This window comes from Entelurus aequoreus, linkage group LG17 (genome assembly GCF_033978785.1).
Source record: "Entelurus aequoreus isolate RoL-2023_Sb linkage group LG17, RoL_Eaeq_v1.1, whole genome shotgun sequence".
Classification (NCBI taxonomy): Eukaryota; Metazoa; Chordata; class Actinopteri; order Syngnathiformes; family Syngnathidae; genus Entelurus; species Entelurus aequoreus.
Genome location: NC_084747.1, coordinates 19,487,305 through 19,508,435, shown reverse-complemented (window position 1 = coordinate 19,508,435; position 21,131 = coordinate 19,487,305). Strand labels below are relative to the sequence as shown.

The following is a 21,131-nucleotide window of genomic DNA, read 5'->3' as shown; positions in this document are numbered from 1 at the left end:
ATCGGACCCAGAACACAGCAAAAAGAGGGACCCATCCTAACCACTAGACCACCAGGGACTTGATGGATGTCTGTATGAGCAACTTCTTCCTCTCAGAGGTGGATTCGTACATGAAGGAAAACGTGTGTGATATCATGATTGAAGACTTTAGTTAGAATTAGCTTAAATGGTAGCGTGCTAGCTTAACATGTTAGAGTTAGCGAGATCGATGGCTGAATTCTTCAGTCTGGTCTCTGGACTGTCTAAGAAGTGTCATGTAATACTGAACATCTGTTATTTATTTATTTGTAATATGATAGTTGTTAGCTACACGGTGATAGCAGCTAGCAATCCAAAAAGCTTTAATGGGGAATTAGCTTCAATGGTAGCACGCCAGGTTGCGGAGGAGACCCTGCCCCAAGTGGAGGAGTTCAAGTACCTCGGAGTCTTGTTCACGAGTGAGGGAAGAGTGGATCGTGAGATCGACAGGCGGATCGGTGCGGCGTCTTCAGTAATGCGGACGCTGTATCGATCCGTTGTGGTGAAGAAGGAGCTGAGCCGGAAGGCAAAGCTCTCAATTTACTGGTCGATCTACGTTCCCATCCTCACCTATGGTCATGAGCTTTGGGTTATGACCGAAAGGACAAGATCACGGGTACAAGCGGCCGAAATGAGTTTCCTACGCCGGGTGGCGGGGCTCTCCCTTAGAGATAGGGTGAGAAGCTCTGTCATCCGGGAGGAGCTCAAAGTAAAGCCGCTGCTCCTCCACATCGAGAGGAGCCAGATGAGGTGGTTCGGGCATCTGGTCAGGATGCCAACCGAACGCCTCCCTAGGGAGGTGTTTAGAGCACGTCCGACCGGTAGGAGGCCACGGGGAAGACCCAGGACACGTTGGGAAGACTATGTCTCCCGGCTGGCCTGGGAACGCCTCAGGATCCCCCGGGAAGAGCTGGACGAAGTGGCTGGGGAGAGGGAAGTCTGGGCTTCTCTGCTTAGGCTGCTGCCCCCGCGACCCGACTTCGGATAAGTGGAAGAAGATGGATGGATGGATGGATGGTAGCACGCCAGTCAGCATGTGAAAGAGGTAGCGGTATGGATGCTTTTCTTGGAGGTGTATTACACCACAATCCCTGTGCCAACCTGCCCTTACAGGGGAATTAGCTCAAATGCTAGCATGCAATTTTAGCTAGGTAACAAGATTGACAACTGTGTTCTCCACATGAAAACACCTTTTGACAATGTTGTTGTTGTCAAACTACAAGGTCAGCCATGTTTTTTAGAGACTCTGAAGTTCTCACATTATTCACCACTCAGACATAGTTGCTAAAATGTTAAGTTCCCTGACCAGGAATCGAACCCGGGCTGCGGCAGTGAGAGCACCGAATCCTAACCACTAGATCACCAGGGACTTGGTGAATGTATGTATGTGCCTCACGCTTTGAGTGTGACAGTCACGTGTTACACGACACTTCTTAGACAGTCCAGAGACCAGACTGAAGAATTCAGCCATCGATCTCGCTAACTCTCACATGTTTAGCTAGCATGCTTCCGTTTAAGCTAATTCTTGCTAAAGTCATCAATCATGACATCACACACGTTTTCCTTCATGTACGACTCCACCTCTGAGAGGAAGAAGTTGCTCAAACAGACACCCATCAAGTCCCTGGTGGTCTAGTGGTTAGGATTCGGCGCTCTCACCGCCGCGGCCCGGGTTCGATTCCCGGTCAGGGAATTTAGCATTTTAGCAACTTTGTCTGAGTGGTGAATAATGTGAGTTCCTAAAAACGTGGCTGACTTTGAAGTTTGACAACAACAAGTCTCAGAACGTGTTTTCGTGTGAAGAATGCAGTTGTCAATCTTGCTACCTAGCATGCTAACATTTGAGTTAACTCTCATATGCTAAACTCATTTTTTATTCCTTGTCGAAAAAGTTCCACTGGAGAATGCGGGCATCGATCCCGCTACCGCTCACATGCTAAGCGAGCGCTCTACCATTTGAGCTAATTCCCCTGCAAGGCAAGCTGAGCTAGCTGCTATCAGACACAATCACGCAAACGTCAGTCAGTCGGCAAAAGTCCAGACTTTGGACTATTTCAGTCCTTTTGTCAGCGTCTTATATTTTAGTAAGAGTGTTACTGCAGTACTTTAAAGTAATACTACAGTGCGTGTATCCTGAAGGCCACGCCCACTTCCAGCTGTCCCCGTCATACAGACTTTACTGACGTCCACACGTGGCCCACAAGATGGACGACTGCACACATGGGGTCGGCTCACAAACTCTAAAAAGTTCCACTGGAGAATGCGGGCATCGATCCCGCTACCTCTCACATGCTAAGCGAGCGCTCTACCATTTGAGCTAATCCCCCTGTAAATACTCTCTGTCGCCAAAATGCTATTTTCCCTTAACGGTAATCGGACCCAGAACACGGCAATATGAGGGACCAATCCTAACCACTAGACTACCAGGGACTTGATGGATGTCTGTATGAGCAACTTCTTCCTCTCAGAGGTGGAGTCGTACATGAAGGAAACGTGTTTGATGACTTGCTTAAATGGTAGCTTGCTAGCTTAACATGTTAGAGTTAGCGAGATCGATGGCTGAATTCTTCAGTCTGGTCTCTGGACTGTCTAAGAAGTGTCATGTAATACTGAACATCTGTTATTTATTTATTTGTAATATCATAGTTGTTAGCTACACGGTGATAGCAGCTAGCAGTCCAAACGCTTTACAGGGGAATTAGCTTCAATGGTAGTGCGCTAGTTAGCATGTGAAAGAGGTAGCGGGATGGATGCTTTTCTTGGAAGTGTATTACACCACAATCCCTGTGCCAACCCACCCTTACAAGGGAATTAGCTCAAATGGTAGCAAGATTGACAACTGTGTTCTCCACATGAAAACACCTTTTGACAATGTTGTTGTTGTCAAACTACAAGGTCAGCCATGTCTTTAGAGACCCTGAAGTTCTCACATTATTTATCACTCAGACATAGTTGCTAAATGCTAAGTTCCCTGACCGGGAATCGAACTCGGGCCGCGGCGATGAGAGCGCCGAATCCTAACCACTAGACCACCAGGGACTTGATGGAAGACTGTATGAGACTCACGTTTTGAGTGTGACAGTCACGTGTTACATGACACTTCTTAGACAGTCCAGAGACCAGACTGAAGAATTCAGCCCTCGATCTCGCTAACTCTCACATGTTAAGCTAGTATGCTACCGTTTAAGCTAATTCCCGCTAAAGTCATCAATCATGACATCAAACACGTTTCCTTCATGTACGACTCCACCTCTGAGAGGAAGAAGTTGCTCATACAGACACCCATCAAGTCCCTGGTGGGCTAGTGGTTAGGATTCGGCGCTCTCACCGCCGCGGCCCGGGTTCGATTCCCGGTCAGGGAACTTAGCATTTTAGCAACTTTGTCTGAGTGGTGAATAATGTGAGTTCCTAAAAACGTGGCTGACTTTGAAGTTTGACAACAACAAGGCTCAGAACATGTTTTCGTGTGAAGAACGCAGTTGTCAATCTTGCTAACATTTGAGTTAACTTTCATATGCTAAACTCATATTTTATTCCCCATCGAAAAAGTTCCACTGGAGAATGCGGGCATCGATCCCGCTACCTCTCACATGCTAAGCGAGCGCTCTACCATTTGAGCTAATTCCCCTGCAAGACAAGCTAAGCTAGCTGCTATCAGACACAATCACACAAACGTCAGTCAGTCGGCAAAAGTCCAAACTTTGGACTATTTCAATCCTTTTGTCAGCGTCTTATATTTCAGTAAGAGTGTTACTGCAGTACTTTAAAGTAATACTACAGTGTGTGTATCCTGAAGGCCACGCCCACTTCCAGCTGTCCCCGTCATACAGACTTTACTGACGTCCACACATGTCCCACAAGATGGACGACTGCACACATGGGGTCGGCTCACAAACTCTTAAAAGTTCCACTGGAGAATGCGGGCATCGATCCCGCTACCTCTCACATGCTAAGCGAGCGCTCTACCATTTGAGCTAATTCCCCTGTAAATACTCTTTGTCGCCAAAATGCTATTTTTCCTTAACGGTAATCGGACCCAGAACACGGCAATATGAGGGACCAATCCTAACCACTAGACCACCAGGGACTTGATGGATGTCTGTATGAGCAACTTCTTCCTCTCAGAGGTGGAGTCGTACATGAAGGAAAACGTGTGTGATGACTTGCTTAAATGGTAGCTTGCTAGCTTAACATGTTAGAGTTAGCGAGATCGATGGCTGAATTCTTCAGTCTGGTCTCTGGACTGTCTAAGAAGTGTCATGTAATACTGAACATCTGTTTTTTTATTTTATGTATAATATCATAGTTAGCTACATGGTGATAGCAGCTAGCAGTCCAAACGCTTTACAGGGGAATTAGCTTCAATGGTAGTGCGCTAGTTAGCATGTGAAAGAGGTAGCGTTATGGATGCTTTTCTTGGAGGTGTATTACACCACAATCCCTGTGCCAACCCACCCTTACAAGGGAATTAGCTCAAATGGTAGCATGCTAGCTTAGCTAGGTAGCAAGATTGACAACTGTGTTCTCCACATGAAAACACCTTTTGACAATGTTGTTGTTGTCAAACTACAAGGTCAGCCATGTTTTTAAAGACCCTGAAGTTCTCACATTGTTTATCACTCAGACATAGTTGCTAAATGCTAAGTTCCCTGACCGGGAATCGAACCCGGGCCGCGGCGGTGAGAGCGCCGAATCCTGACCACTAGACCACCAGGGACTTGATGGAAGACTGTATGAGACTCACGCTTTGAGTGTAACAGTCACATGTTACATGACACTTCTTAGATAGTCCAGAGACCAGACTGAAGAATTCAGCCCTCGATCTTGCTAACTCTCACATATTAAGCTAGCATGCTACCTTTTAAGCTAATTCCCGCTTAAGTCATCAATCATGACATCACACACGTTTTCCTTCATGTACGACTCCACCTCTGAGAGGAAGAAGTTGCTCATACAGACACCCATCAAGTCCCTGGTGGTCTAGTGGTTAGGATTCGGCGCTCTCACCGCCGCGGCCTGGGTTTGATTCCCGGCCAGGGAACTTAGCACTTTAGCAACTTTGTCCCAGTGGTCAATAATGTGAGTTCCTAAAAACGTGGCTGACCTTGAAGTTTGACAAGAACAAGGCTCAGAACGTGTTTTCGTGTGAAAAACGCAGTTGTCAATCTTGCTAACATTTGAGTTAACTCTCATATGCTAAACTCATATTTTATTCCCCATCGAAAAAGTTCCACTGGAGAATGCGGGCATCGATCCCACTACCTCTCACATGCTAAGCGAGCGCTCTACCATTTGAGCTAATTCCCCTGCAAGACAAGCTAAGCTAGCTGCTATCAGACACAATCACACAAACGTCAGTCAGTCGGCAAAAGTCCAAACTTTGGACTATTTCAGTCCTTTTGTCAGCGTCTTATATTTTAGTAAGAGTGTTACTGCAGTACTTTAAAGTAATACTACAGTGTGTGTATCCTGAAGGCCACGCCCACTTCCAGCTGTCCCCGTCATACAGACTTTACTGACGTCCACACATGTCCCACAAGATGGACGACTGCACACATGGGGTCGGCTCACAAACTCTTAAAAGTTCCACTGGAGAATGCGGGCATCGATCCCGCTACCTCTCACATGCTAAGCGAGCGCTCTACCATTTGAGCTAATTCCCCTGTAAAAGCTCTCTGTCGCCAAAATGCAGAGGTGTAGACTCGAGTCACATGACTTGGACTCGAGTCAGACTCGAGTCATGAATTTGATGACTTTAGACTCGACTTGACAAGACATGTTACTTTCCCCAAAACCCAAAGATTAAAAAGTTATTCAGGAGCGCTCCGTATCTTTCATTTTGTGCGTGTGTGTCTGTCAGTGTGTGTGCTGCCTGTCAGTACAATAGCCAATCAAATTAGATCCACGATGTTTTCATCCCACAGCATTCATCCAATCAAATTGCAGGACAACCAACGAAGAAGAGTTGTAAAACAACGCGCCAGTGAAAAAAATTATGCCAAAGTTGGTTTCGTTCGGGTATAATAACGACGACTTGGTCAAAAAAAATTAAATGCAGTATGCAAAACATGCATTTCCAATATTACAGACGGAGACGCAACAACTTCCATCTTCGTTCGACATTTAAAGATGCACAAAGAAGGGTAAGTTTTGAATGTAAGCTAACGTTTATTGGCTAAGTACCGTGATTTATATTTGCTGTGTAGTTAAATCAGTGAGGCTGTAAACTCACTGCTAACGTTGTAACCATAGACATCTCATAAGTAGACGCAGCATAGAGCACTACTGCCTACTGGCGCTGACGAGACGCGGGGCCGCCATCTTGGAGTGGTGATCCGCCCCACTCAGTGCAATTCATTTGACAGGAGCAATGAACTGTCAGCGCATTTAATTCATCTTACCTCACTGAATACCACTGATTTTCACACGCTTTTTTGTCATACGTGTAGCTATGATAAAGTACACATGTTTTGGCGTGTTTTATTATTCATAGTTTGCTTAACAGTAATAGAATATTCTTATATGCTATAAGTGACCAGACGTCCGAGATCAAAACTGGGAATATAATCCCAGAGAAGGGGGAGAAAAAGGTCAACTATTTTTAAATTGAAGAAACAATATGATTAGGTTATATATACATGCATATATCCTAAATAAACAATGTATGAATGCATTAGATATCTACATATCTTAGTGACCTATAGACTGTAACTCTGTTGCTGCAGCAGCAGAGAGTTTATTCTGTCTTGACACTTTGTATTGATATTTTCTATTACATTCTTCCCTTAAATGATAACGTTTACAGTGATTGTTTTATATGTATTTTTCATGTATGTCACTTTGGATAAAAGCGTCTGCCAAATACTTAAACATAAACATATATAAACACCCGAAAGTTTTTATATCAGCTAAAACCACCAATCTGTTTCACTGGATTCAGAATAAAAACAAATTCTGTCTTACCCAACAATGTTAGTATTTGAATATTGTTACTTGAAGACTTATTCCTGGTTATAATTATACAGTTAAGAAAGTATTGTCTTATACTTTGCCTAAAATGAGAATGCATCATAATCAGTGGCGGCTGGTGAATTTTGTTTTAGGTGGGGCTGAAAGTTTGTAAACCAAACCCAACCAAACCCCTGTAGGGGGGTCATCTTCCCCCGGAAGATTTCTTTGTGATTTTCACATACAAATATTGAAGATCTTTGCTCCTTCTCAACTCTGTGGTAATATTCTTTTCACAAAATACAATCAAAAGTACGTTAATGTTAAATCTTACTTGTGAAAAGTAATCCCCCGATTCCTATTTTCAACAGTCTGCTCATTTGAGCAGGAAAACGCTGAACACCATCTTTGTTTTCTACCTGTCAACTGTCAGTCTAGCATCTTTGTTTTCTACCTGTCAACTGTCAGTCTAGCATCTTTGTTTTCTACCTGTCAACTGTCAGTTTAGGCTGCTCGCCGGCTCCTCATCACCACTTCAAGATGGCGGCCAAATTGGTCGTGTCACAGTAGCCAATGCTGTGTCTACTTATAAACACGGCAATCTGTTGCATCCACTGCAGTTCGCTACCTTATTCATACTTTTTGTCAAGTGATTTTTTTTAAGCAGGGTTGCATGAGGTACCTACACATAACGTTACGTTAGTGAATGTATCACACACAGTAACGTAACGTTAGACGGCGGTCAGCAGCATCGCATATTTTAGCCACCCGCATTCTCCAGTGGAACTTTTTTGACGGGGAATAAAAAAGGAGTTTAGCATATGAGAGTTAACTCAAATGGTAGCATGCTAGGTAGCAAGATTGACAACTGCGTTCGTCACACAAGAACACATTCTGAGACTTGTTGCTGTCAAACTTCAAGGTCAACCATGTTTTTAGGAACTCACTTTATTCACCACTCAGAAATAGTTTATAGGAACTCACTTTATTCACCACTCAGAAATAGTTGCTAAAGTGCTAAGTTCCCTGACCGGGAATCGAACCCGGGCCGCGGCGGTGAGAGCGCCGAATCCTAACCACTAGACCACCAGGGACTTGATGGAAGACTGTATGTGCCTCACGCTTTGAGTGTGACAGTCACGTGTTACATGACACTTCTTAGACAGTCCAGAGACCAGACTGAAGAATTCAGCCATCGATCTCGCTAACTCTCACATGTTTAGCTAGCATGCTACCGTTTAAGCTAATTCTTGCTAAAGTCATCAATCATGACATCACACACGTTTTCCTTCATGTACGACTCCACCTCTGAGAGGAAGAAGTTGCTCAAACAGACATCCATCAAGTCCCTGGTGGTCTAGTGGTTAGGATTCGGCGCTCTCACCGCCGCGGCCCGGGTTCGATTCCCGGTCAGGGAACTTAGCATTTTAGCAACTTTGTCTGAGTGGTGAGTAATGTGAGTTCCTAAAAACGTGGCTGACTTTGAAGTTTGACAACAACAAGTCTCAGAACGTGTTTTCGTGTGAAGAATGCAGTTGTCAATCTTGCTACCTAGCATGCTAACATTTGAGTTAACTCTCATATGCTAAAGTCATTTTTTATTCCTTGTCGAAAAAGTTCCACTGGAGAATGCAGGCATCGATCCCGCTACCTCTCACATGCTAAGCGAGCGCTCTACCATTTGAGCTAATTCCCCTGCAAGACAAGCTAAGCTAGCTGCTATCAGACAGTACTTTAAAGTAATACTACAGTGTGTGTATCCTGAAGGCCACGCCCACTTCCAGCTGTCCCCGTCATACAGACTTTACTGACGTCCACACGTGGCTCACAAGATGGACGTCTGCACACATGGGGTCGGCTCACAAACTCTAAAAAGTTCCACTGGAGAATGCGGGCATCGATCCCGCTACCTCTCACATGCTAAGCGAGCGCTCTACCATTTGAGCTAATTCTCCACAAACCCTGTCCCAACCCACCCTTACAAGGGAATTAGCTCAAATGGTAGCATGCTAGCTTAGCTAGGTAGCAAGATTGACAACTGTGTTCTCCTCATGAAAACACCTTTTGACAATGTTGTTGTTGTCAAACTACAAGGTCAGCCATGTCTTTAGAGACCCTGAAGTTCTCACATTATTTATCACTCAGACATAGTTGCTAAATGCTAAGTTTCCTGACCGGGAATCGAACCCGGGCCGCGGTGGTGAGAGCGCCGAATCCTAACCACTAGACCACCAGGGACTTGATGGAAGACTGTATGAGACTCACGCTTTGAGTGTGACAGTCACGTGTTACATGACACTTCTTAGACAGTCCAGAGACCAGACTGAAGAATTCAGCCCTCGATCTCGCTAACTCTCACATGTTAAGCTAGCATGCTACCGTTTAAGCTAATTCCCGCTAAAGTCATCAATCATGACATCACACACGTTTTCCTTCATGTACGACTCCACCTCTGAGAGGAAGAAGTTGCTCATACAGACATCCATCAAGTCCCTGGTGGTCTAGTGGTTAGGATTCGGCGCTCTCACCGCCGCGGCCCGGGTTTGATTCCCGGCCAGGGAACTTAGCATTTTAGCAACTTTGTCCCAGTGGTCAATAATGTGAGTTCCTAAAAACGTGGCTGACCTTGAAGTTTGACAACAACAAGGCTCAGAACATGTTTTCGTGTGAAGAACGCAGTTGTCAATCTTGCTAACATTTGAGTTTACTCTCATATGCTAAACTCATATTTTATTCCCCATCGAAAAAGTTCCACTGGAGAATGCGGGCATCGATCCCGCTACCTCTCACATGCTAAGCGAGCGCTCTACCCTTTGAGCTAATTCCCCTGTAAATACTCTTTGTCGCCAAAATGCTATTTTTCCTTAACGGTAATCGGACCCAGAACGCGGCAATATGAGGGACCAATCCTAACCACTAGACCACCAGGGACTTGATGGATGTCTGTATGAGCAACTTCTTCCTCTCAGAGGTGGAGTCGTACATGAAGGAAAACGTGTGTGATGTCATGATTGATGACTTTAGCGGGAATTAGCTTAAACGGTAGCATGCTAGCTTAACATGTGAGAGTTAGCGAGATCGAGGGCTGAATTCTTCAGTCTGGTCTTTGGACTGTCTAAGAAGTGTCATGTAATACTGAACATCTGTTATTTATTTATTTGTAATATCATAGTTGTTAGCTACACGGTGATAGCAGCTAGCAGTCCAAACGCTTTACAGGGGAATTAGCTTCAATGGTAGTGCGCTAGTTAGCATGTGAAAGAGGTAGCGGTTTGGATGCTTTTCTTGGAGGTGTATTACACCACACACCCTGTGCCAACCCACCCTTACAAGGGAATTAGCTCAAATGGTATCATGCTAGCTTAGCTAGGTAGCAAGATTGACAACTGTGTTGTCCACATGAAAACACCTTTTGACAATGTTGTTGTTGTCAAACTACAAGGTCAGCCATGTTTTTAGAGACCCTGAAGTTCTCACATTATTTATCACTCAGACATAGTTGCTAAATGCGAGGTTCCCTGACCGGGAATCGAAACCGGGCCGCGGCGGTGAGAGCGCCGAATCCTAACCACTAGACCACCAGGGACTTGATGGAAGACTGTATGAGACTCACGTTTTGAGTGTGACAGTCACGTGTTACATGACACTTCTTAGACAGTCCAGAGACCAGACTGAAGAATTCAGCCCTCGATCTCGCTAACTCTCACATATTAAGCTAGCATGCTACCGTTTAAGCTAATTCCCGCTTAAGTCATCAATCATGACATCACACACGTTTTCCTTCATGTACGACTCCACCTCTGAGAGGAAGAAGTTGCTCATACACACATCCATCAAGTCCCTGGTGGTCTAGTGGTTAGGATTCGGCACTCTCACTGCCGCGCCCCGGGTTCGATTCCCGGCCAGGGAACTTAGCATTTTAGCAACTTTGTCTCAGTGGTCAATAACGTGAGTTCCTAAAAACGTGGCTGACCTTGAAGTTTGACAACAACAAGTCTCAGAACATGTTTTCGTGTGAAGAACGCAGTTGTCAATCTTGCTAACATTTGAGTTAACTCTCATATGCTAAACTCATATTTTATTCCCCATCGAAAAAGTTCCACTGGAGAATGCGGGCATCGATCCCGCTACCTCTCACATGCTAAGCAAGCGCTCTACCATTTGAGCTAATTCCCCTGCAAGACAAGCTAAGCTAGCTGCTATCAGACACAATCACACAAACGTCAGTCAGTCGGCAAAAGTCCAGACATTGGACTATATCAGTCCTTTTGTCAGCGTCTTATATTTTAGTAAGAGTGTTACTGCAGTACTTTAAAGTAATACTACAGGGTGTGTATCCTGAAGGCCACGCCCACTTCCAGCTGTCCCCGTCATGCAGACTTTACTGACGTCCACACGTGGCCCACAAGATGGACGACTGCACACTCACAAACTCTAAAAAGTTCCACTGGAGAATGCGGGCATCGATCCCGCTACCTCTCACATGCTAAGCGAGCGCTCTACCATTTGAGCTAATTCCCCTGCAAGACAAGCTAAGCTAGCTGCTATCAGACACAATCACACAAACGTCAGTCAGTCGGCAAAAGTCCAAACTTTGGACTATATCAATCCTTTTGTCAGCGTCTTATATTTCAGTAAGAGTGTTACTGTAGTACTTTAAAGTAATACTACAGTGTGTGTATCCTGAAGGCCACGCCCACTTCCAGCTGTCCCCGTCATACAGACTTTACTGACGTCCAAACGTGTCCCACAAGATGGACGACTGCACACATGGGGTCGGCTCACAAACTCTTAAAAGTTCCACTGGAGAATGCGGGCATCGATCCCGCTACCTCTCACATGCTAAGCGAGCGCTCTACCATTTGAGCTAATTCCCCTGCAAGACAAGCTAAGCTAGCTGCTATCAGACACAATCACACAAACGTCAGTCAGTCGGCAAAAGTCCAGACATTGGACTATATCAGTCCTTTTGTCAGCGTCTTATACTTTAGTAAGAGTGTTACTGCAGTACTTTAAAGTAATACTACAGTGTGTGTATCCTGAAGGCCACGCCCACTTCCAGCTGTCCCTGTCATACAGACTTTACTGACGTCCACACGTGGCCCACAAGATGGACGACTGCACACTCACAAACTCTAAAAAGTTCCACTGGAGAATGCGGGCATCGATCCCGCTACCTCTCACATGCTAAGCGAGCGCTCTACCTTTTGAGCTAACTCCCCTGCGAATACTCTTTGTCGCCAAAATGCTATTTTTCCTTAACGGTAATCGGACCCAGAACGCGGCAATATGAGGGACCAATCCTAACCACTAGACCACCAGGGACTTGATGGATGTCTGTATGAGCAACTTCTTCCTCTCAGAGGTGGAGTCGTACATGAAGGAAACGTGTTTGATGACTTGCATAAATGGTAGCTTGCTAGCTTAACATGTTAGAGTTAGCGAGATCAATGGCTGAATTCTTCAGTCTGGTCTCTGGACTGTCTAAGAAGTGTCATGTAATACTGAACATCTGTTATTTATTCATTTGTAATATCATAGTTGTTAGCTACACGGTGATAGCAGCTAGCAGTCCAAACGCTTTACAGGGGAATTAGCTTCAATGGTAGTGCGCTAGTTAGCATGTGAAAGAGGTAGCGGTATGGATGCTTTTCTTGGAGGTGTATTACACCACAATCCCTGTGCCAACCCACCCTTACAAGGGAATTAGCTCAAATGGTAGCATGCTAGCTTAGCTAGGTAGCAAGATTGACAACTGTGTTCTCCACATGAAAACACCTTTTGACAATGTTGTTGTTGTCGAACTACAAGGTCAGCCATGTTTTTAGAGACCCTGAAGATCTCACATTATTTATCACTCAGTCATAGTTGCTAAATGCTAAGTTCCCTGACCGGGAATCGAACCCGGGCCGCAGCCGTGAGAGTGCCGAATCCTGACCACTAGACCACCAGGGACTTGATGGAAGACTGTATGAGACTCACGCTTTGAGTGTGACAGTCACGTGTTACATGACACTTCTTAGACAGTCCAGAGACCAGACTGAAGAATTCAGCCATCGATCTAGCTAACTCTCACATGTTAAGCTAGCATGCTACCGTTTAAGCTAATTCCCGCTAAAGTCATCAATCATGACATCACACACGTTTTCCTTCATGTACGACTCCACCTCTGAGAGGAAGAAGTTGCTCATACAGACATCCATCAAGTCCCTGGTGGGCTAGTGGTTAGGATTCGGCGCTCTCACCGCCGCGGCCTGGGTTCGATTCCCGGTCAGGGAACTTAGCATTTTAGCAACTTTGTCTCGGTGGTGAATAATGTGAGTTCCTAAAAACATGGCTGACCTTGAAGTTTGACAACAACAAGTCTCAGAACATGTTTTCGTGTGAAGAACGCAGTTGTCAATCTTGCTTGGGGCGGTGTGGCGTAGTGGGTAGAGCAACCGTGCCAGAAACCTGAGGGTTGCAGGTTCGTTCCCCGCCTCTTACCATCTAAAAAATCGCTGCCGTTGTGTCCTTAGGCAGGACACTTCCCCCTTTGCCCCCGGTGCCGCTCACATCGGTGAAATGAATGATGAATGATAGGTGGTGGTCGGAGGGGCCGTAGGCGCAAATTGCAGCCACGCTTCCGTCAGTCTACCCCAGGGCAGCTGTGGCTACGAAAGTAGCTTACCACCACCAGGTGTGAATGAATGATGGGTTCAGAAAAACATGTAAAGCGACTTTGGGTACTTAGAAAAGCGCTATATAAATCCCAGGTATTATTATTGCTAACATTTGAGTTAACTCTCATATGCTAAACTCATATTTTATTCCCCATCGAAAAAGTTCCATTGGAGAATGCGGGCATCGATCCCGCTACCTCTCACATGCTAAGCGAGCGCTCTACCATTTGAGCTAATTCCCCCGTAAAGGTTCCCTATTGCCAAAAGGCTATTTTCCCTGACCGGGAATCGGACCCAGAACACGGCAATAAGAGGGACCAATCCTAACCACTAGACCACCAGGGACTTGATGGGTGTCTGTATGAGCAACTTCTTCCTCTCAGAGGTGGAGTCGTACGTGAAGAAAAACGTGTGTGATGTCATGATTGATGACTTTAGCGGGAATTAGCTTAAATATTAGCATGCAAAGGAGCATGTTCGGCAGCGCGCACACACGGAGTACTTACAAGCAGACACAGTGTGTAGACAGAAAAGGGCGAATGGACGCATTTTGGCTTAAAAACTAACGATAGAGGTGAAGTTATAACACTGAAACACCGTCAGGAAGGGGTGCTTTAAGACATGGCTAGCTAGCTAGCAGCTAACATCCATCCGCAGTCTGCAGTGTTTTATCTACTTCTAAATCACTAATCTTTGTCTCCATGGCGACAGATAAAGTACGTTTCTTACATGTAACATTATCACTGGAGGACGAGGCTAAACATGCTTCACTACACACCGTAGTTCACAGCGTCAAAATGTAAACAAACGCCATTGGTGGATCCACACCTGACATCCACTGTAATGATACCAAGTACAGGAGTGATACTACTATGATTACGTTGATATTGTTTGGCATCACAACATCTTCTTTCATTTAAAAAAAATTCATATTATGTTTAAAAACTCAGGAAATACGTCCCTGGACACATGAGGACTTTGAATATGACCAATGTATGATCCTGTAACTACTTGGTATCGGATCGATACCTAAATATGTGGTGTCATCCAAAACTAATGTAAAGTATCAAACAACAGAAAAATAAGTGATTACTACATTTTAACAGAAGTGTAGATAGAAAATGTTAAAACAGAAAATAAGCATATATTAACAGTAAATGAACAAGTAGATTAATAATCCATTTTTTACAGTTTGTCCCTCATAATGTAGACAAAATAATAGAATACACAATAGGGCAGCACGGTGGCACAGGGGTAGAACATGGATGGATGGATGACACAATATGTTACTGCATATGTCAGCAGACTAATTAGGAGTCTTTGTTTGTTTACTTACTACTAAAAGACAAGTTGTCTAGTATGTTCACTATTTTATTTAAGGACTGAATTACAATAATAAACATATGTTTAATGTACCCTAACAGTTTTTGTTCAAATAAAGACAATAATGCCAGTTTTTTTGTGGTCTCCTTTATTTAGAAAAGTATCGAAAAGAATCGAAATAATTTTAGTACCGGTACCAAAATATTGGTATCAAGACAACACTACTGCCATCTAGTGTCTTGGAAGTGCAACTGCATTGCAAATGTGACAAGATATAACACACGATCAGCAGTTAGCATTTAATTGTTTAAATGTTACATAAAAAAATGAAATGTTATTAAAAAACAACATTTATTAACAACACGCGCAAAAGTATCGAAAATTGGTACCGTTGAGTACTGGTATTGATTGGGAATTGGTACCGTATCAGTTAATGGCAATAAGCGCCTTCTTTTTTGCCATTCTTTTTGTGTGTTGGGCAGACTGGCTCGTACATGCACATGCATCCCCCGCTGTTGCCATTTCTAACACAAAATAGTGTACAGTTCAAACTCAATCTGTCAGTAGACTCGCCATGGAAGCGCTAAAAACGACAAGAAAGATGGCGGTGAGGAGACGCTGTCGAAGTGGAGGCACATTCCCTAGGGAGGGTCAGAAAAGGGTCTGTAGAACATCATATTTGCAAAGTTTGTGGACCCCGACTTAAACAAGTTGAAAAACTTATTCGGGTGTTACCATTTAGTGGTCAATTGTACGGAATATGTACTTAACTGTGCAACCTACTAATAAAAGTCTCAATCAATCAATCAATAGAGCAAAGAACCACCTTTACATGTCATGTAGACCACAAGGAAGTGTTTGAAATATGACCCCTTGAATATTATTTACTCATTTACCCAACAGACGTCCAGCAGCACACCCATATTAAAGAGGAAGATTCACATCCCCCTCATGTAAAAGAAGAAGAGGAGGAGCCTCAGCCCCCCCACATCAAAGAGGAAGAGGATGAGGTCTGGATCACTCAGGAGGAAGAGTGTCTTCTAGGACAGGAGGAGGCTGACCTGACCAGGTTTCCACTGACTGTGGTCTCTGTGAAGACCGAAGACCATGGCCACAAACCACCTGAGTCCTCCCAGCTTGGTCCCAGTCCAAGTAAGCACGACACTCAAACTGTGGTACGGGTCCCACTAGAGCAGACCTGGGCATTCTGCGGCCTGCGGGCCGCATCCGGCCCTTTGTGCGTCCCTGTCCGGCCCGCGTGAGGCCAATTATAAATTACAAAACAAATTTAAAAAAGTATCTATGTCAAGTGTGCAATACAACGGTGCTGCTTTTGTTTTGAAAATCGTTATTAGTATTGCTTCCGTGTGGACGTATGCGTGTGCGTGATTGTGAGTGAATGTGAACAGCTGCAATCGCAAATTACAAAATAAAATTGAACAAACATCTATGTCGTGTGCGCAATACAACTGTGCTGCTTTTATTTTGAAAATTATTATTTATGGGCGTTTGTCCGTGTGTAACCTGCGAGTGAAGGTGCACATGCAGCGACAAGTGATGCACGGTTTACACCCGAGACGCTAAAAAGAGAAAAGTTGATGACGAATGGCGTGTTTCCAACAACACATGGACTGCCAAGCAACGTTCCCTCTAAGGTGCGTGCCTGCGCAATTGCGCACTGCTCAAGCGTCCGCTGCGCGCATCAAATATATGCCGCGCACCAAATCAAATCCCATCTGAATTCTAAACAAAATAAACATATTTATTCTATGTAATTTTGCAATGCAACTTTGAGTGACAGTGACAACAAGCGGCCCTAACGGTGTTCGTCAACACCGTTCAATTGAACACCGTTCAATTATTGTAACGTCTATCGAGATGCTTCGAGGACAGGAATTATATCGATCACTTTATTGAGCAAAACTGTTTATATTCGGACATAATCACACCAAAAACATGAGTAAAACACTTCTATCTCGAAAAACTAGTCATTTTCTGCCGTACAAACCAGGCCAAAACCAACTTGTCATCTGTCACCAACACGCATAGCACTAAACCACTGGTGCGTTTATGGCCACACAAAAAGTCGGACAACTCAAACACCACACAAAGTTACACTATGACTCCTCAGTCATACGTGTGCTTATTTTACTGTCATTTATTATTAATGTTAATTTATTTATATTAGTCATGGAATGCTGTTACACACACTATGTTGAAGTATTACTATTATTATTAATTATTATTATTATTATTATTATTATTATTATTATTATTATTATTATTATTATTATTATTATTATTATTATTTATCTTACGGTATACATCAAAAATAATATTGAGCAAAATTTAATTGAAATATTGTCGATGTGGCCCTCCAGCAGTGCTCGGGTTGCTCATGCGCAATATTTGAGAATAGAGACCAGCCTCGAACAACACATACAAATGCGTAGCCCAAGTTGATCTGAAAACATCCCGGAATGCACTCTCCTCTTCTCTCACTTCTCTCACTTCAAACACATTCTGCTTGTCTCTTATCTTGAGTCTGGCCTGGGAAACATAACAGGGAGTATTCCTCCTTCTCGTGTTATCTCTACTCTCTGCATTCCACTGCTAGAAGATGTGGTCCCAATGTGGTTCTAATGTGGTCGTAATGTGGCCCCAATGTGGGCCCAATGTGGCCCCAATGTGGGCCCAATGTGGTCCCAATGTGGCCCCAATGTGGCACTAATGTGGTCCCAATGTAGGCCCCAATGTGGTCCCATTGGGGTACTAATGTGGCCCCAATGTGGGGCCAATGGGGTCCTAATGTGTTCCCAATGTGGCCCCAATTTGGGCCCCAATGCAGGCCCCAATGTGGTTCCGATGTGGCCCCAATGTGGCCCCAAAAGTGGCCAAGATATCATTTAAGAGATTTACTTGCCTTTAAGCCTCACATTAACGTAACATTAGGGTGCTGACGTCGATGGGCCCCAATGTGGCCCCAATGTGGCCCCAATGTGGTCCCAATGTGGTCCCAATGTGGTCCTAATGTGGTCCCAATGTGACCCCAATGTGGGCCCAATGTGGCCCCAATGTTGGCCCCAATGTGGGCCCAATGTGGCCCCATTGTGTCCCAATGTGGTCCCAATGTGGCCCTAATGTGGTCCCAATGTAGGCCCCAATGTGGTCCCAATGGGGTACTAATGTGGCCCCAATGTGGTGCCAATGGGGTCCTAATGTAGTCCCAATGTGGCCCCAATTTGGGCCCCAATGCGGGCCCCAATGTGGGCCCTAATGTGGTTCCAATGTGGTGCCAATGTGGCCCCAATGTGGCCACAATGTGGCCCCAATGTGGCCCCAATGTGACCCCAATGTGACCCCACTGTGGTCCCACTGTGGTCCCAATGTGGTCCCAATGTGGTCCCACTCTTGTCCCAATGCGGGCCCCAATGTGGCCCCAATGTGGCCAAGATATCATTTAAGAGATTTACTTGCCTTTGAGCCTCACATTAACGTAACATTAGGGTGCTGACGTCGTAGCTAGCTTACGGCTAATAGCGAAGCATGCCAATGTGTTGCTATGCTTACAGGTTACGGAACGTAAAGTAAGTATTGTTGGCGGTCTGTGGATGCATTTTAAAAGTCATTTACGGGTAGAATTGATTGCTAACATTATCTATTTCTATTTCCGCAGCCATACACCTTAGAGTCATATAACTTGGTATATGAAACATGCTAACTGTTATCATGCTAACGTTAGCACACATGCTAAATGTTAGCAATTTAATGTAAGCATGCTAACGTTTTAGTCTAGCTCTGTTGCTCATTTTGTACAGTTGCACCTAAAACGCACGGATTCGGACACTTGGCACCATCTTCAAAGCTACAGTTAATGTTAGCTTGCTAGCATGCTAACTCTTTGAGCTAGTTTTCCAAACATTTATCCCAGGGTCATATAACTTGGTATGTGACGCTTGTTAACTGTTAGCATGCAAACAATCGCATGCTACTGAGCTAACTTAAGCATGCTAACTTTTTAATCTTTTTACATTTTTTTTCTCTATTTCCGCAGCCGTACACCTTACAGCCGTGTTACTTAAAATGTGAGACATGCTAATTGCTAGAATGCCATCGTTAGCACACATGCTAAGTGTTAGCATTTTAACGTGCGCATGCTAACGTTTTAGGCTATCTCTGTGGCTCATTTTGTACAGTTACACCTAAAATTCACGGATTCAGACACTCGGCACCATCTTCAAAGCATGCCGGCTTCCGGTGACCCCGGGCCAGAGGTCCAGGGCGCGGATAGCAGGCCCATCAAAATTTCCGCGGGAATTTTCTAGTTACAAATTAGAATGCAAAAACCAACCCCTCCCAAAACTTTTGTCGTCTTGGTCAGAAAGTGACCAGTTTTGCTAGATAGTAGTTTTGTTGCGGTAACAGCTGATAGTAGTCAGTTTTGCTCAATAAAAAGATTATTGATTCAAGTCTCCTCCTTCTCCTTAAAACGTCTCATTGTTTTATCTGTCACTCACAGAGTTGCATTGCAAATTGGTACACAATAAATGTGTTTATTATGTTTAGAGCTTCGATTGGATTTTGTGCGCCGCATAGATTTACCATGCACGCACCTGACCCCGTATTTCCACTCCGTAGTCCGGCAAACCTCACTGGTGTTCTGTTGTTGTGCTCTATTCAAAAATAAATATATGTTTATTAAGATTTTGTGTTAAAATAAAGCCAATAATGGCATTTTTTGTGGTCCCCTTTATTTAGAAAAGTATCAAAGTGTCAAAATACATTTTGGCACCGGTATTGCTTCTGTTATTCCCTGATGTACGGTATGGTTATGACATCTTGATTGTCAACGTGGCAGAGACCTTTTCAGGGTTGCAGGACAATGACTCGTGGGACTGAGTAAAGCTGGACTTTTCTAAAGGATGCGTTTGTCTTCTGCAGACATCTGTGAAGAACATATCTCTGAGCAGCACGACTCGTTTTCCAGGATGGAGCAGAAGGAGCGACAGCCCCCTCAAATTAAAGAGGAAGAGGAGCCACATTTCCCTCAAATTAAAGAGGAAGAGGAGGAATTATGGCCCCCTCACTTTAAAAAGGAAGGCGAGGAGCCAGATCCCCCCCGAATTAAAGAAAAGGACCCACAGCTCCCTCACATAGAGGAGAATGAGGAGCCACAGCCCCCTCACATTCAGGAGGAAAATGTGGCACAGCATCCTCCAAGCATGACAACAGAAGCTGATGGAGACCACTGTGGAGGATCATTAGCAGACATAGCTCCACTATCAGATAGTGACAACACGACATCTCACTCTCCTGACACTGATGATGATGAAGCAGATAATGACACTGACGACTCTAAAGCTGGTAAGACGTGTCTCACCGACAACACGCACTTGAAATGCTCTCACTGTGACAAAACTTTTAACCACCGTGGTCATCTGAAAACACACATGAGAACGCACACCGGAGAAAAACCCTTTACCTGTTCAAGATGCAACAAAAGCTTTTGCGACCGAACAACCTTTGTAGTACACACGAGAACGCACACCGGAGAAAAACCATTCAAGTGCTCAGTTTGCAGTAAAAGCTTCTCTCAGAAGACAAATTTGAAAATACACATGAGAATGCACACCGGGGAAAAACCTTTTAAATGTTCAGTCTGTGGTAAAGGTTTTGGCCAAAGTCATCATTTTAAAAATCACATGAAAATACACACCGGAGAGAAACCTTTTAAATGTCGAGTCTGTGCTAAAGGTTTTATACAAAAAGATGACTTGAAAATACACATGAGAACGCACACCGGAGAACAACCATTCATGTGCTCATTTTGTGGTAAAAGATTCTCCCAGAGAGGGAATTTCAGAAAACACACTAAATTGCACACCGGCGACAAACCTTTTAAATGTTTAGTGTGCGGTAAAGGTTTTACACAAAATCGTGATCTGAAAGTACACATGACAATACACACCGGAGAAAAAGTGTTGAGTTGCAGTGTGTGTGATGAAAGATTCACTTATAAGTACCAGTCTAAGAAACACAAGTGTGCTGGTGAGAACAGCAGCAGCAAATGAAACTGCAGAATGTAAATAAACTGATTAATTTATTAACAATCACCACATATATCATGTGTGACATCATTGTTGTGTGTGTGTAACACCATCTTGTTAACATGCTTCTAAC

At 44.3% G+C, this 21,131-nt stretch overlaps 1 protein-coding gene and 14 non-coding genes across 15 annotated transcripts in view; 8 read left to right on the top strand and 7 right to left on the bottom strand.

The window, feature by feature from the left end:
• The window catches only part of LOC133631903 (zinc finger protein 568-like), a 36,636-nt gene extending 15,505 nt beyond the window's left edge, over positions 1-21,131 (top strand). The window contains exons 2-3 of the mRNA XM_062024084.1: positions 15,855-16,103; positions 19,893-21,131. Coding sequence (XP_061880068.1) covers positions 15,855-16,103; positions 19,893-21,022 — 1,379 coding nt within the window. The 3' untranslated portion in view covers positions 21,023-21,131. The remainder of the gene's footprint in view (positions 1-15,854; positions 16,104-19,892) is intronic.
• trnae-cuc (transfer RNA glutamic acid (anticodon CUC)) lies at positions 1,640-1,711 on the top strand. Its single transcript has one exon. It is a non-coding gene; the product is annotated as a tRNA-Glu (tRNA).
• trnae-cuc (transfer RNA glutamic acid (anticodon CUC)) lies at positions 2,986-3,057 on the bottom strand. Its single transcript has one exon. It is a non-coding gene; the product is annotated as a tRNA-Glu (tRNA).
• On the top strand, positions 3,309-3,380 carry trnae-cuc (transfer RNA glutamic acid (anticodon CUC)). The gene has a single exon. It is a non-coding gene; the product is annotated as a tRNA-Glu (tRNA).
• Positions 4,664-4,735, bottom strand: trnae-cuc (transfer RNA glutamic acid (anticodon CUC)). The gene has a single exon. It is a non-coding gene; the product is annotated as a tRNA-Glu (tRNA).
• Positions 4,988-5,059, top strand: trnae-cuc (transfer RNA glutamic acid (anticodon CUC)). Its single transcript has one exon. It is a non-coding gene; the product is annotated as a tRNA-Glu (tRNA).
• trnae-cuc (transfer RNA glutamic acid (anticodon CUC)) lies at positions 7,989-8,060 on the bottom strand. The gene has a single exon. It is a non-coding gene; the product is annotated as a tRNA-Glu (tRNA).
• trnae-cuc (transfer RNA glutamic acid (anticodon CUC)) lies at positions 8,313-8,384 on the top strand. The gene has a single exon. It is a non-coding gene; the product is annotated as a tRNA-Glu (tRNA).
• On the bottom strand, positions 8,849-8,921 carry trnaa-agc (transfer RNA alanine (anticodon AGC)). The gene has a single exon. It is a non-coding gene; the product is annotated as a tRNA-Ala (tRNA).
• trnae-cuc (transfer RNA glutamic acid (anticodon CUC)) lies at positions 9,133-9,204 on the bottom strand. The gene has a single exon. It is a non-coding gene; the product is annotated as a tRNA-Glu (tRNA).
• trnae-cuc (transfer RNA glutamic acid (anticodon CUC)) lies at positions 9,457-9,528 on the top strand. The gene has a single exon. It is a non-coding gene; the product is annotated as a tRNA-Glu (tRNA).
• trnae-cuc (transfer RNA glutamic acid (anticodon CUC)) lies at positions 10,481-10,552 on the bottom strand. The gene has a single exon. It is a non-coding gene; the product is annotated as a tRNA-Glu (tRNA).
• trnae-cuc (transfer RNA glutamic acid (anticodon CUC)) lies at positions 10,805-10,876 on the top strand. Its single transcript has one exon. It is a non-coding gene; the product is annotated as a tRNA-Glu (tRNA).
• trnae-cuc (transfer RNA glutamic acid (anticodon CUC)) lies at positions 12,850-12,921 on the bottom strand. Its single transcript has one exon. It is a non-coding gene; the product is annotated as a tRNA-Glu (tRNA).
• On the top strand, positions 13,174-13,245 carry trnae-cuc (transfer RNA glutamic acid (anticodon CUC)). Its single transcript has one exon. It is a non-coding gene; the product is annotated as a tRNA-Glu (tRNA).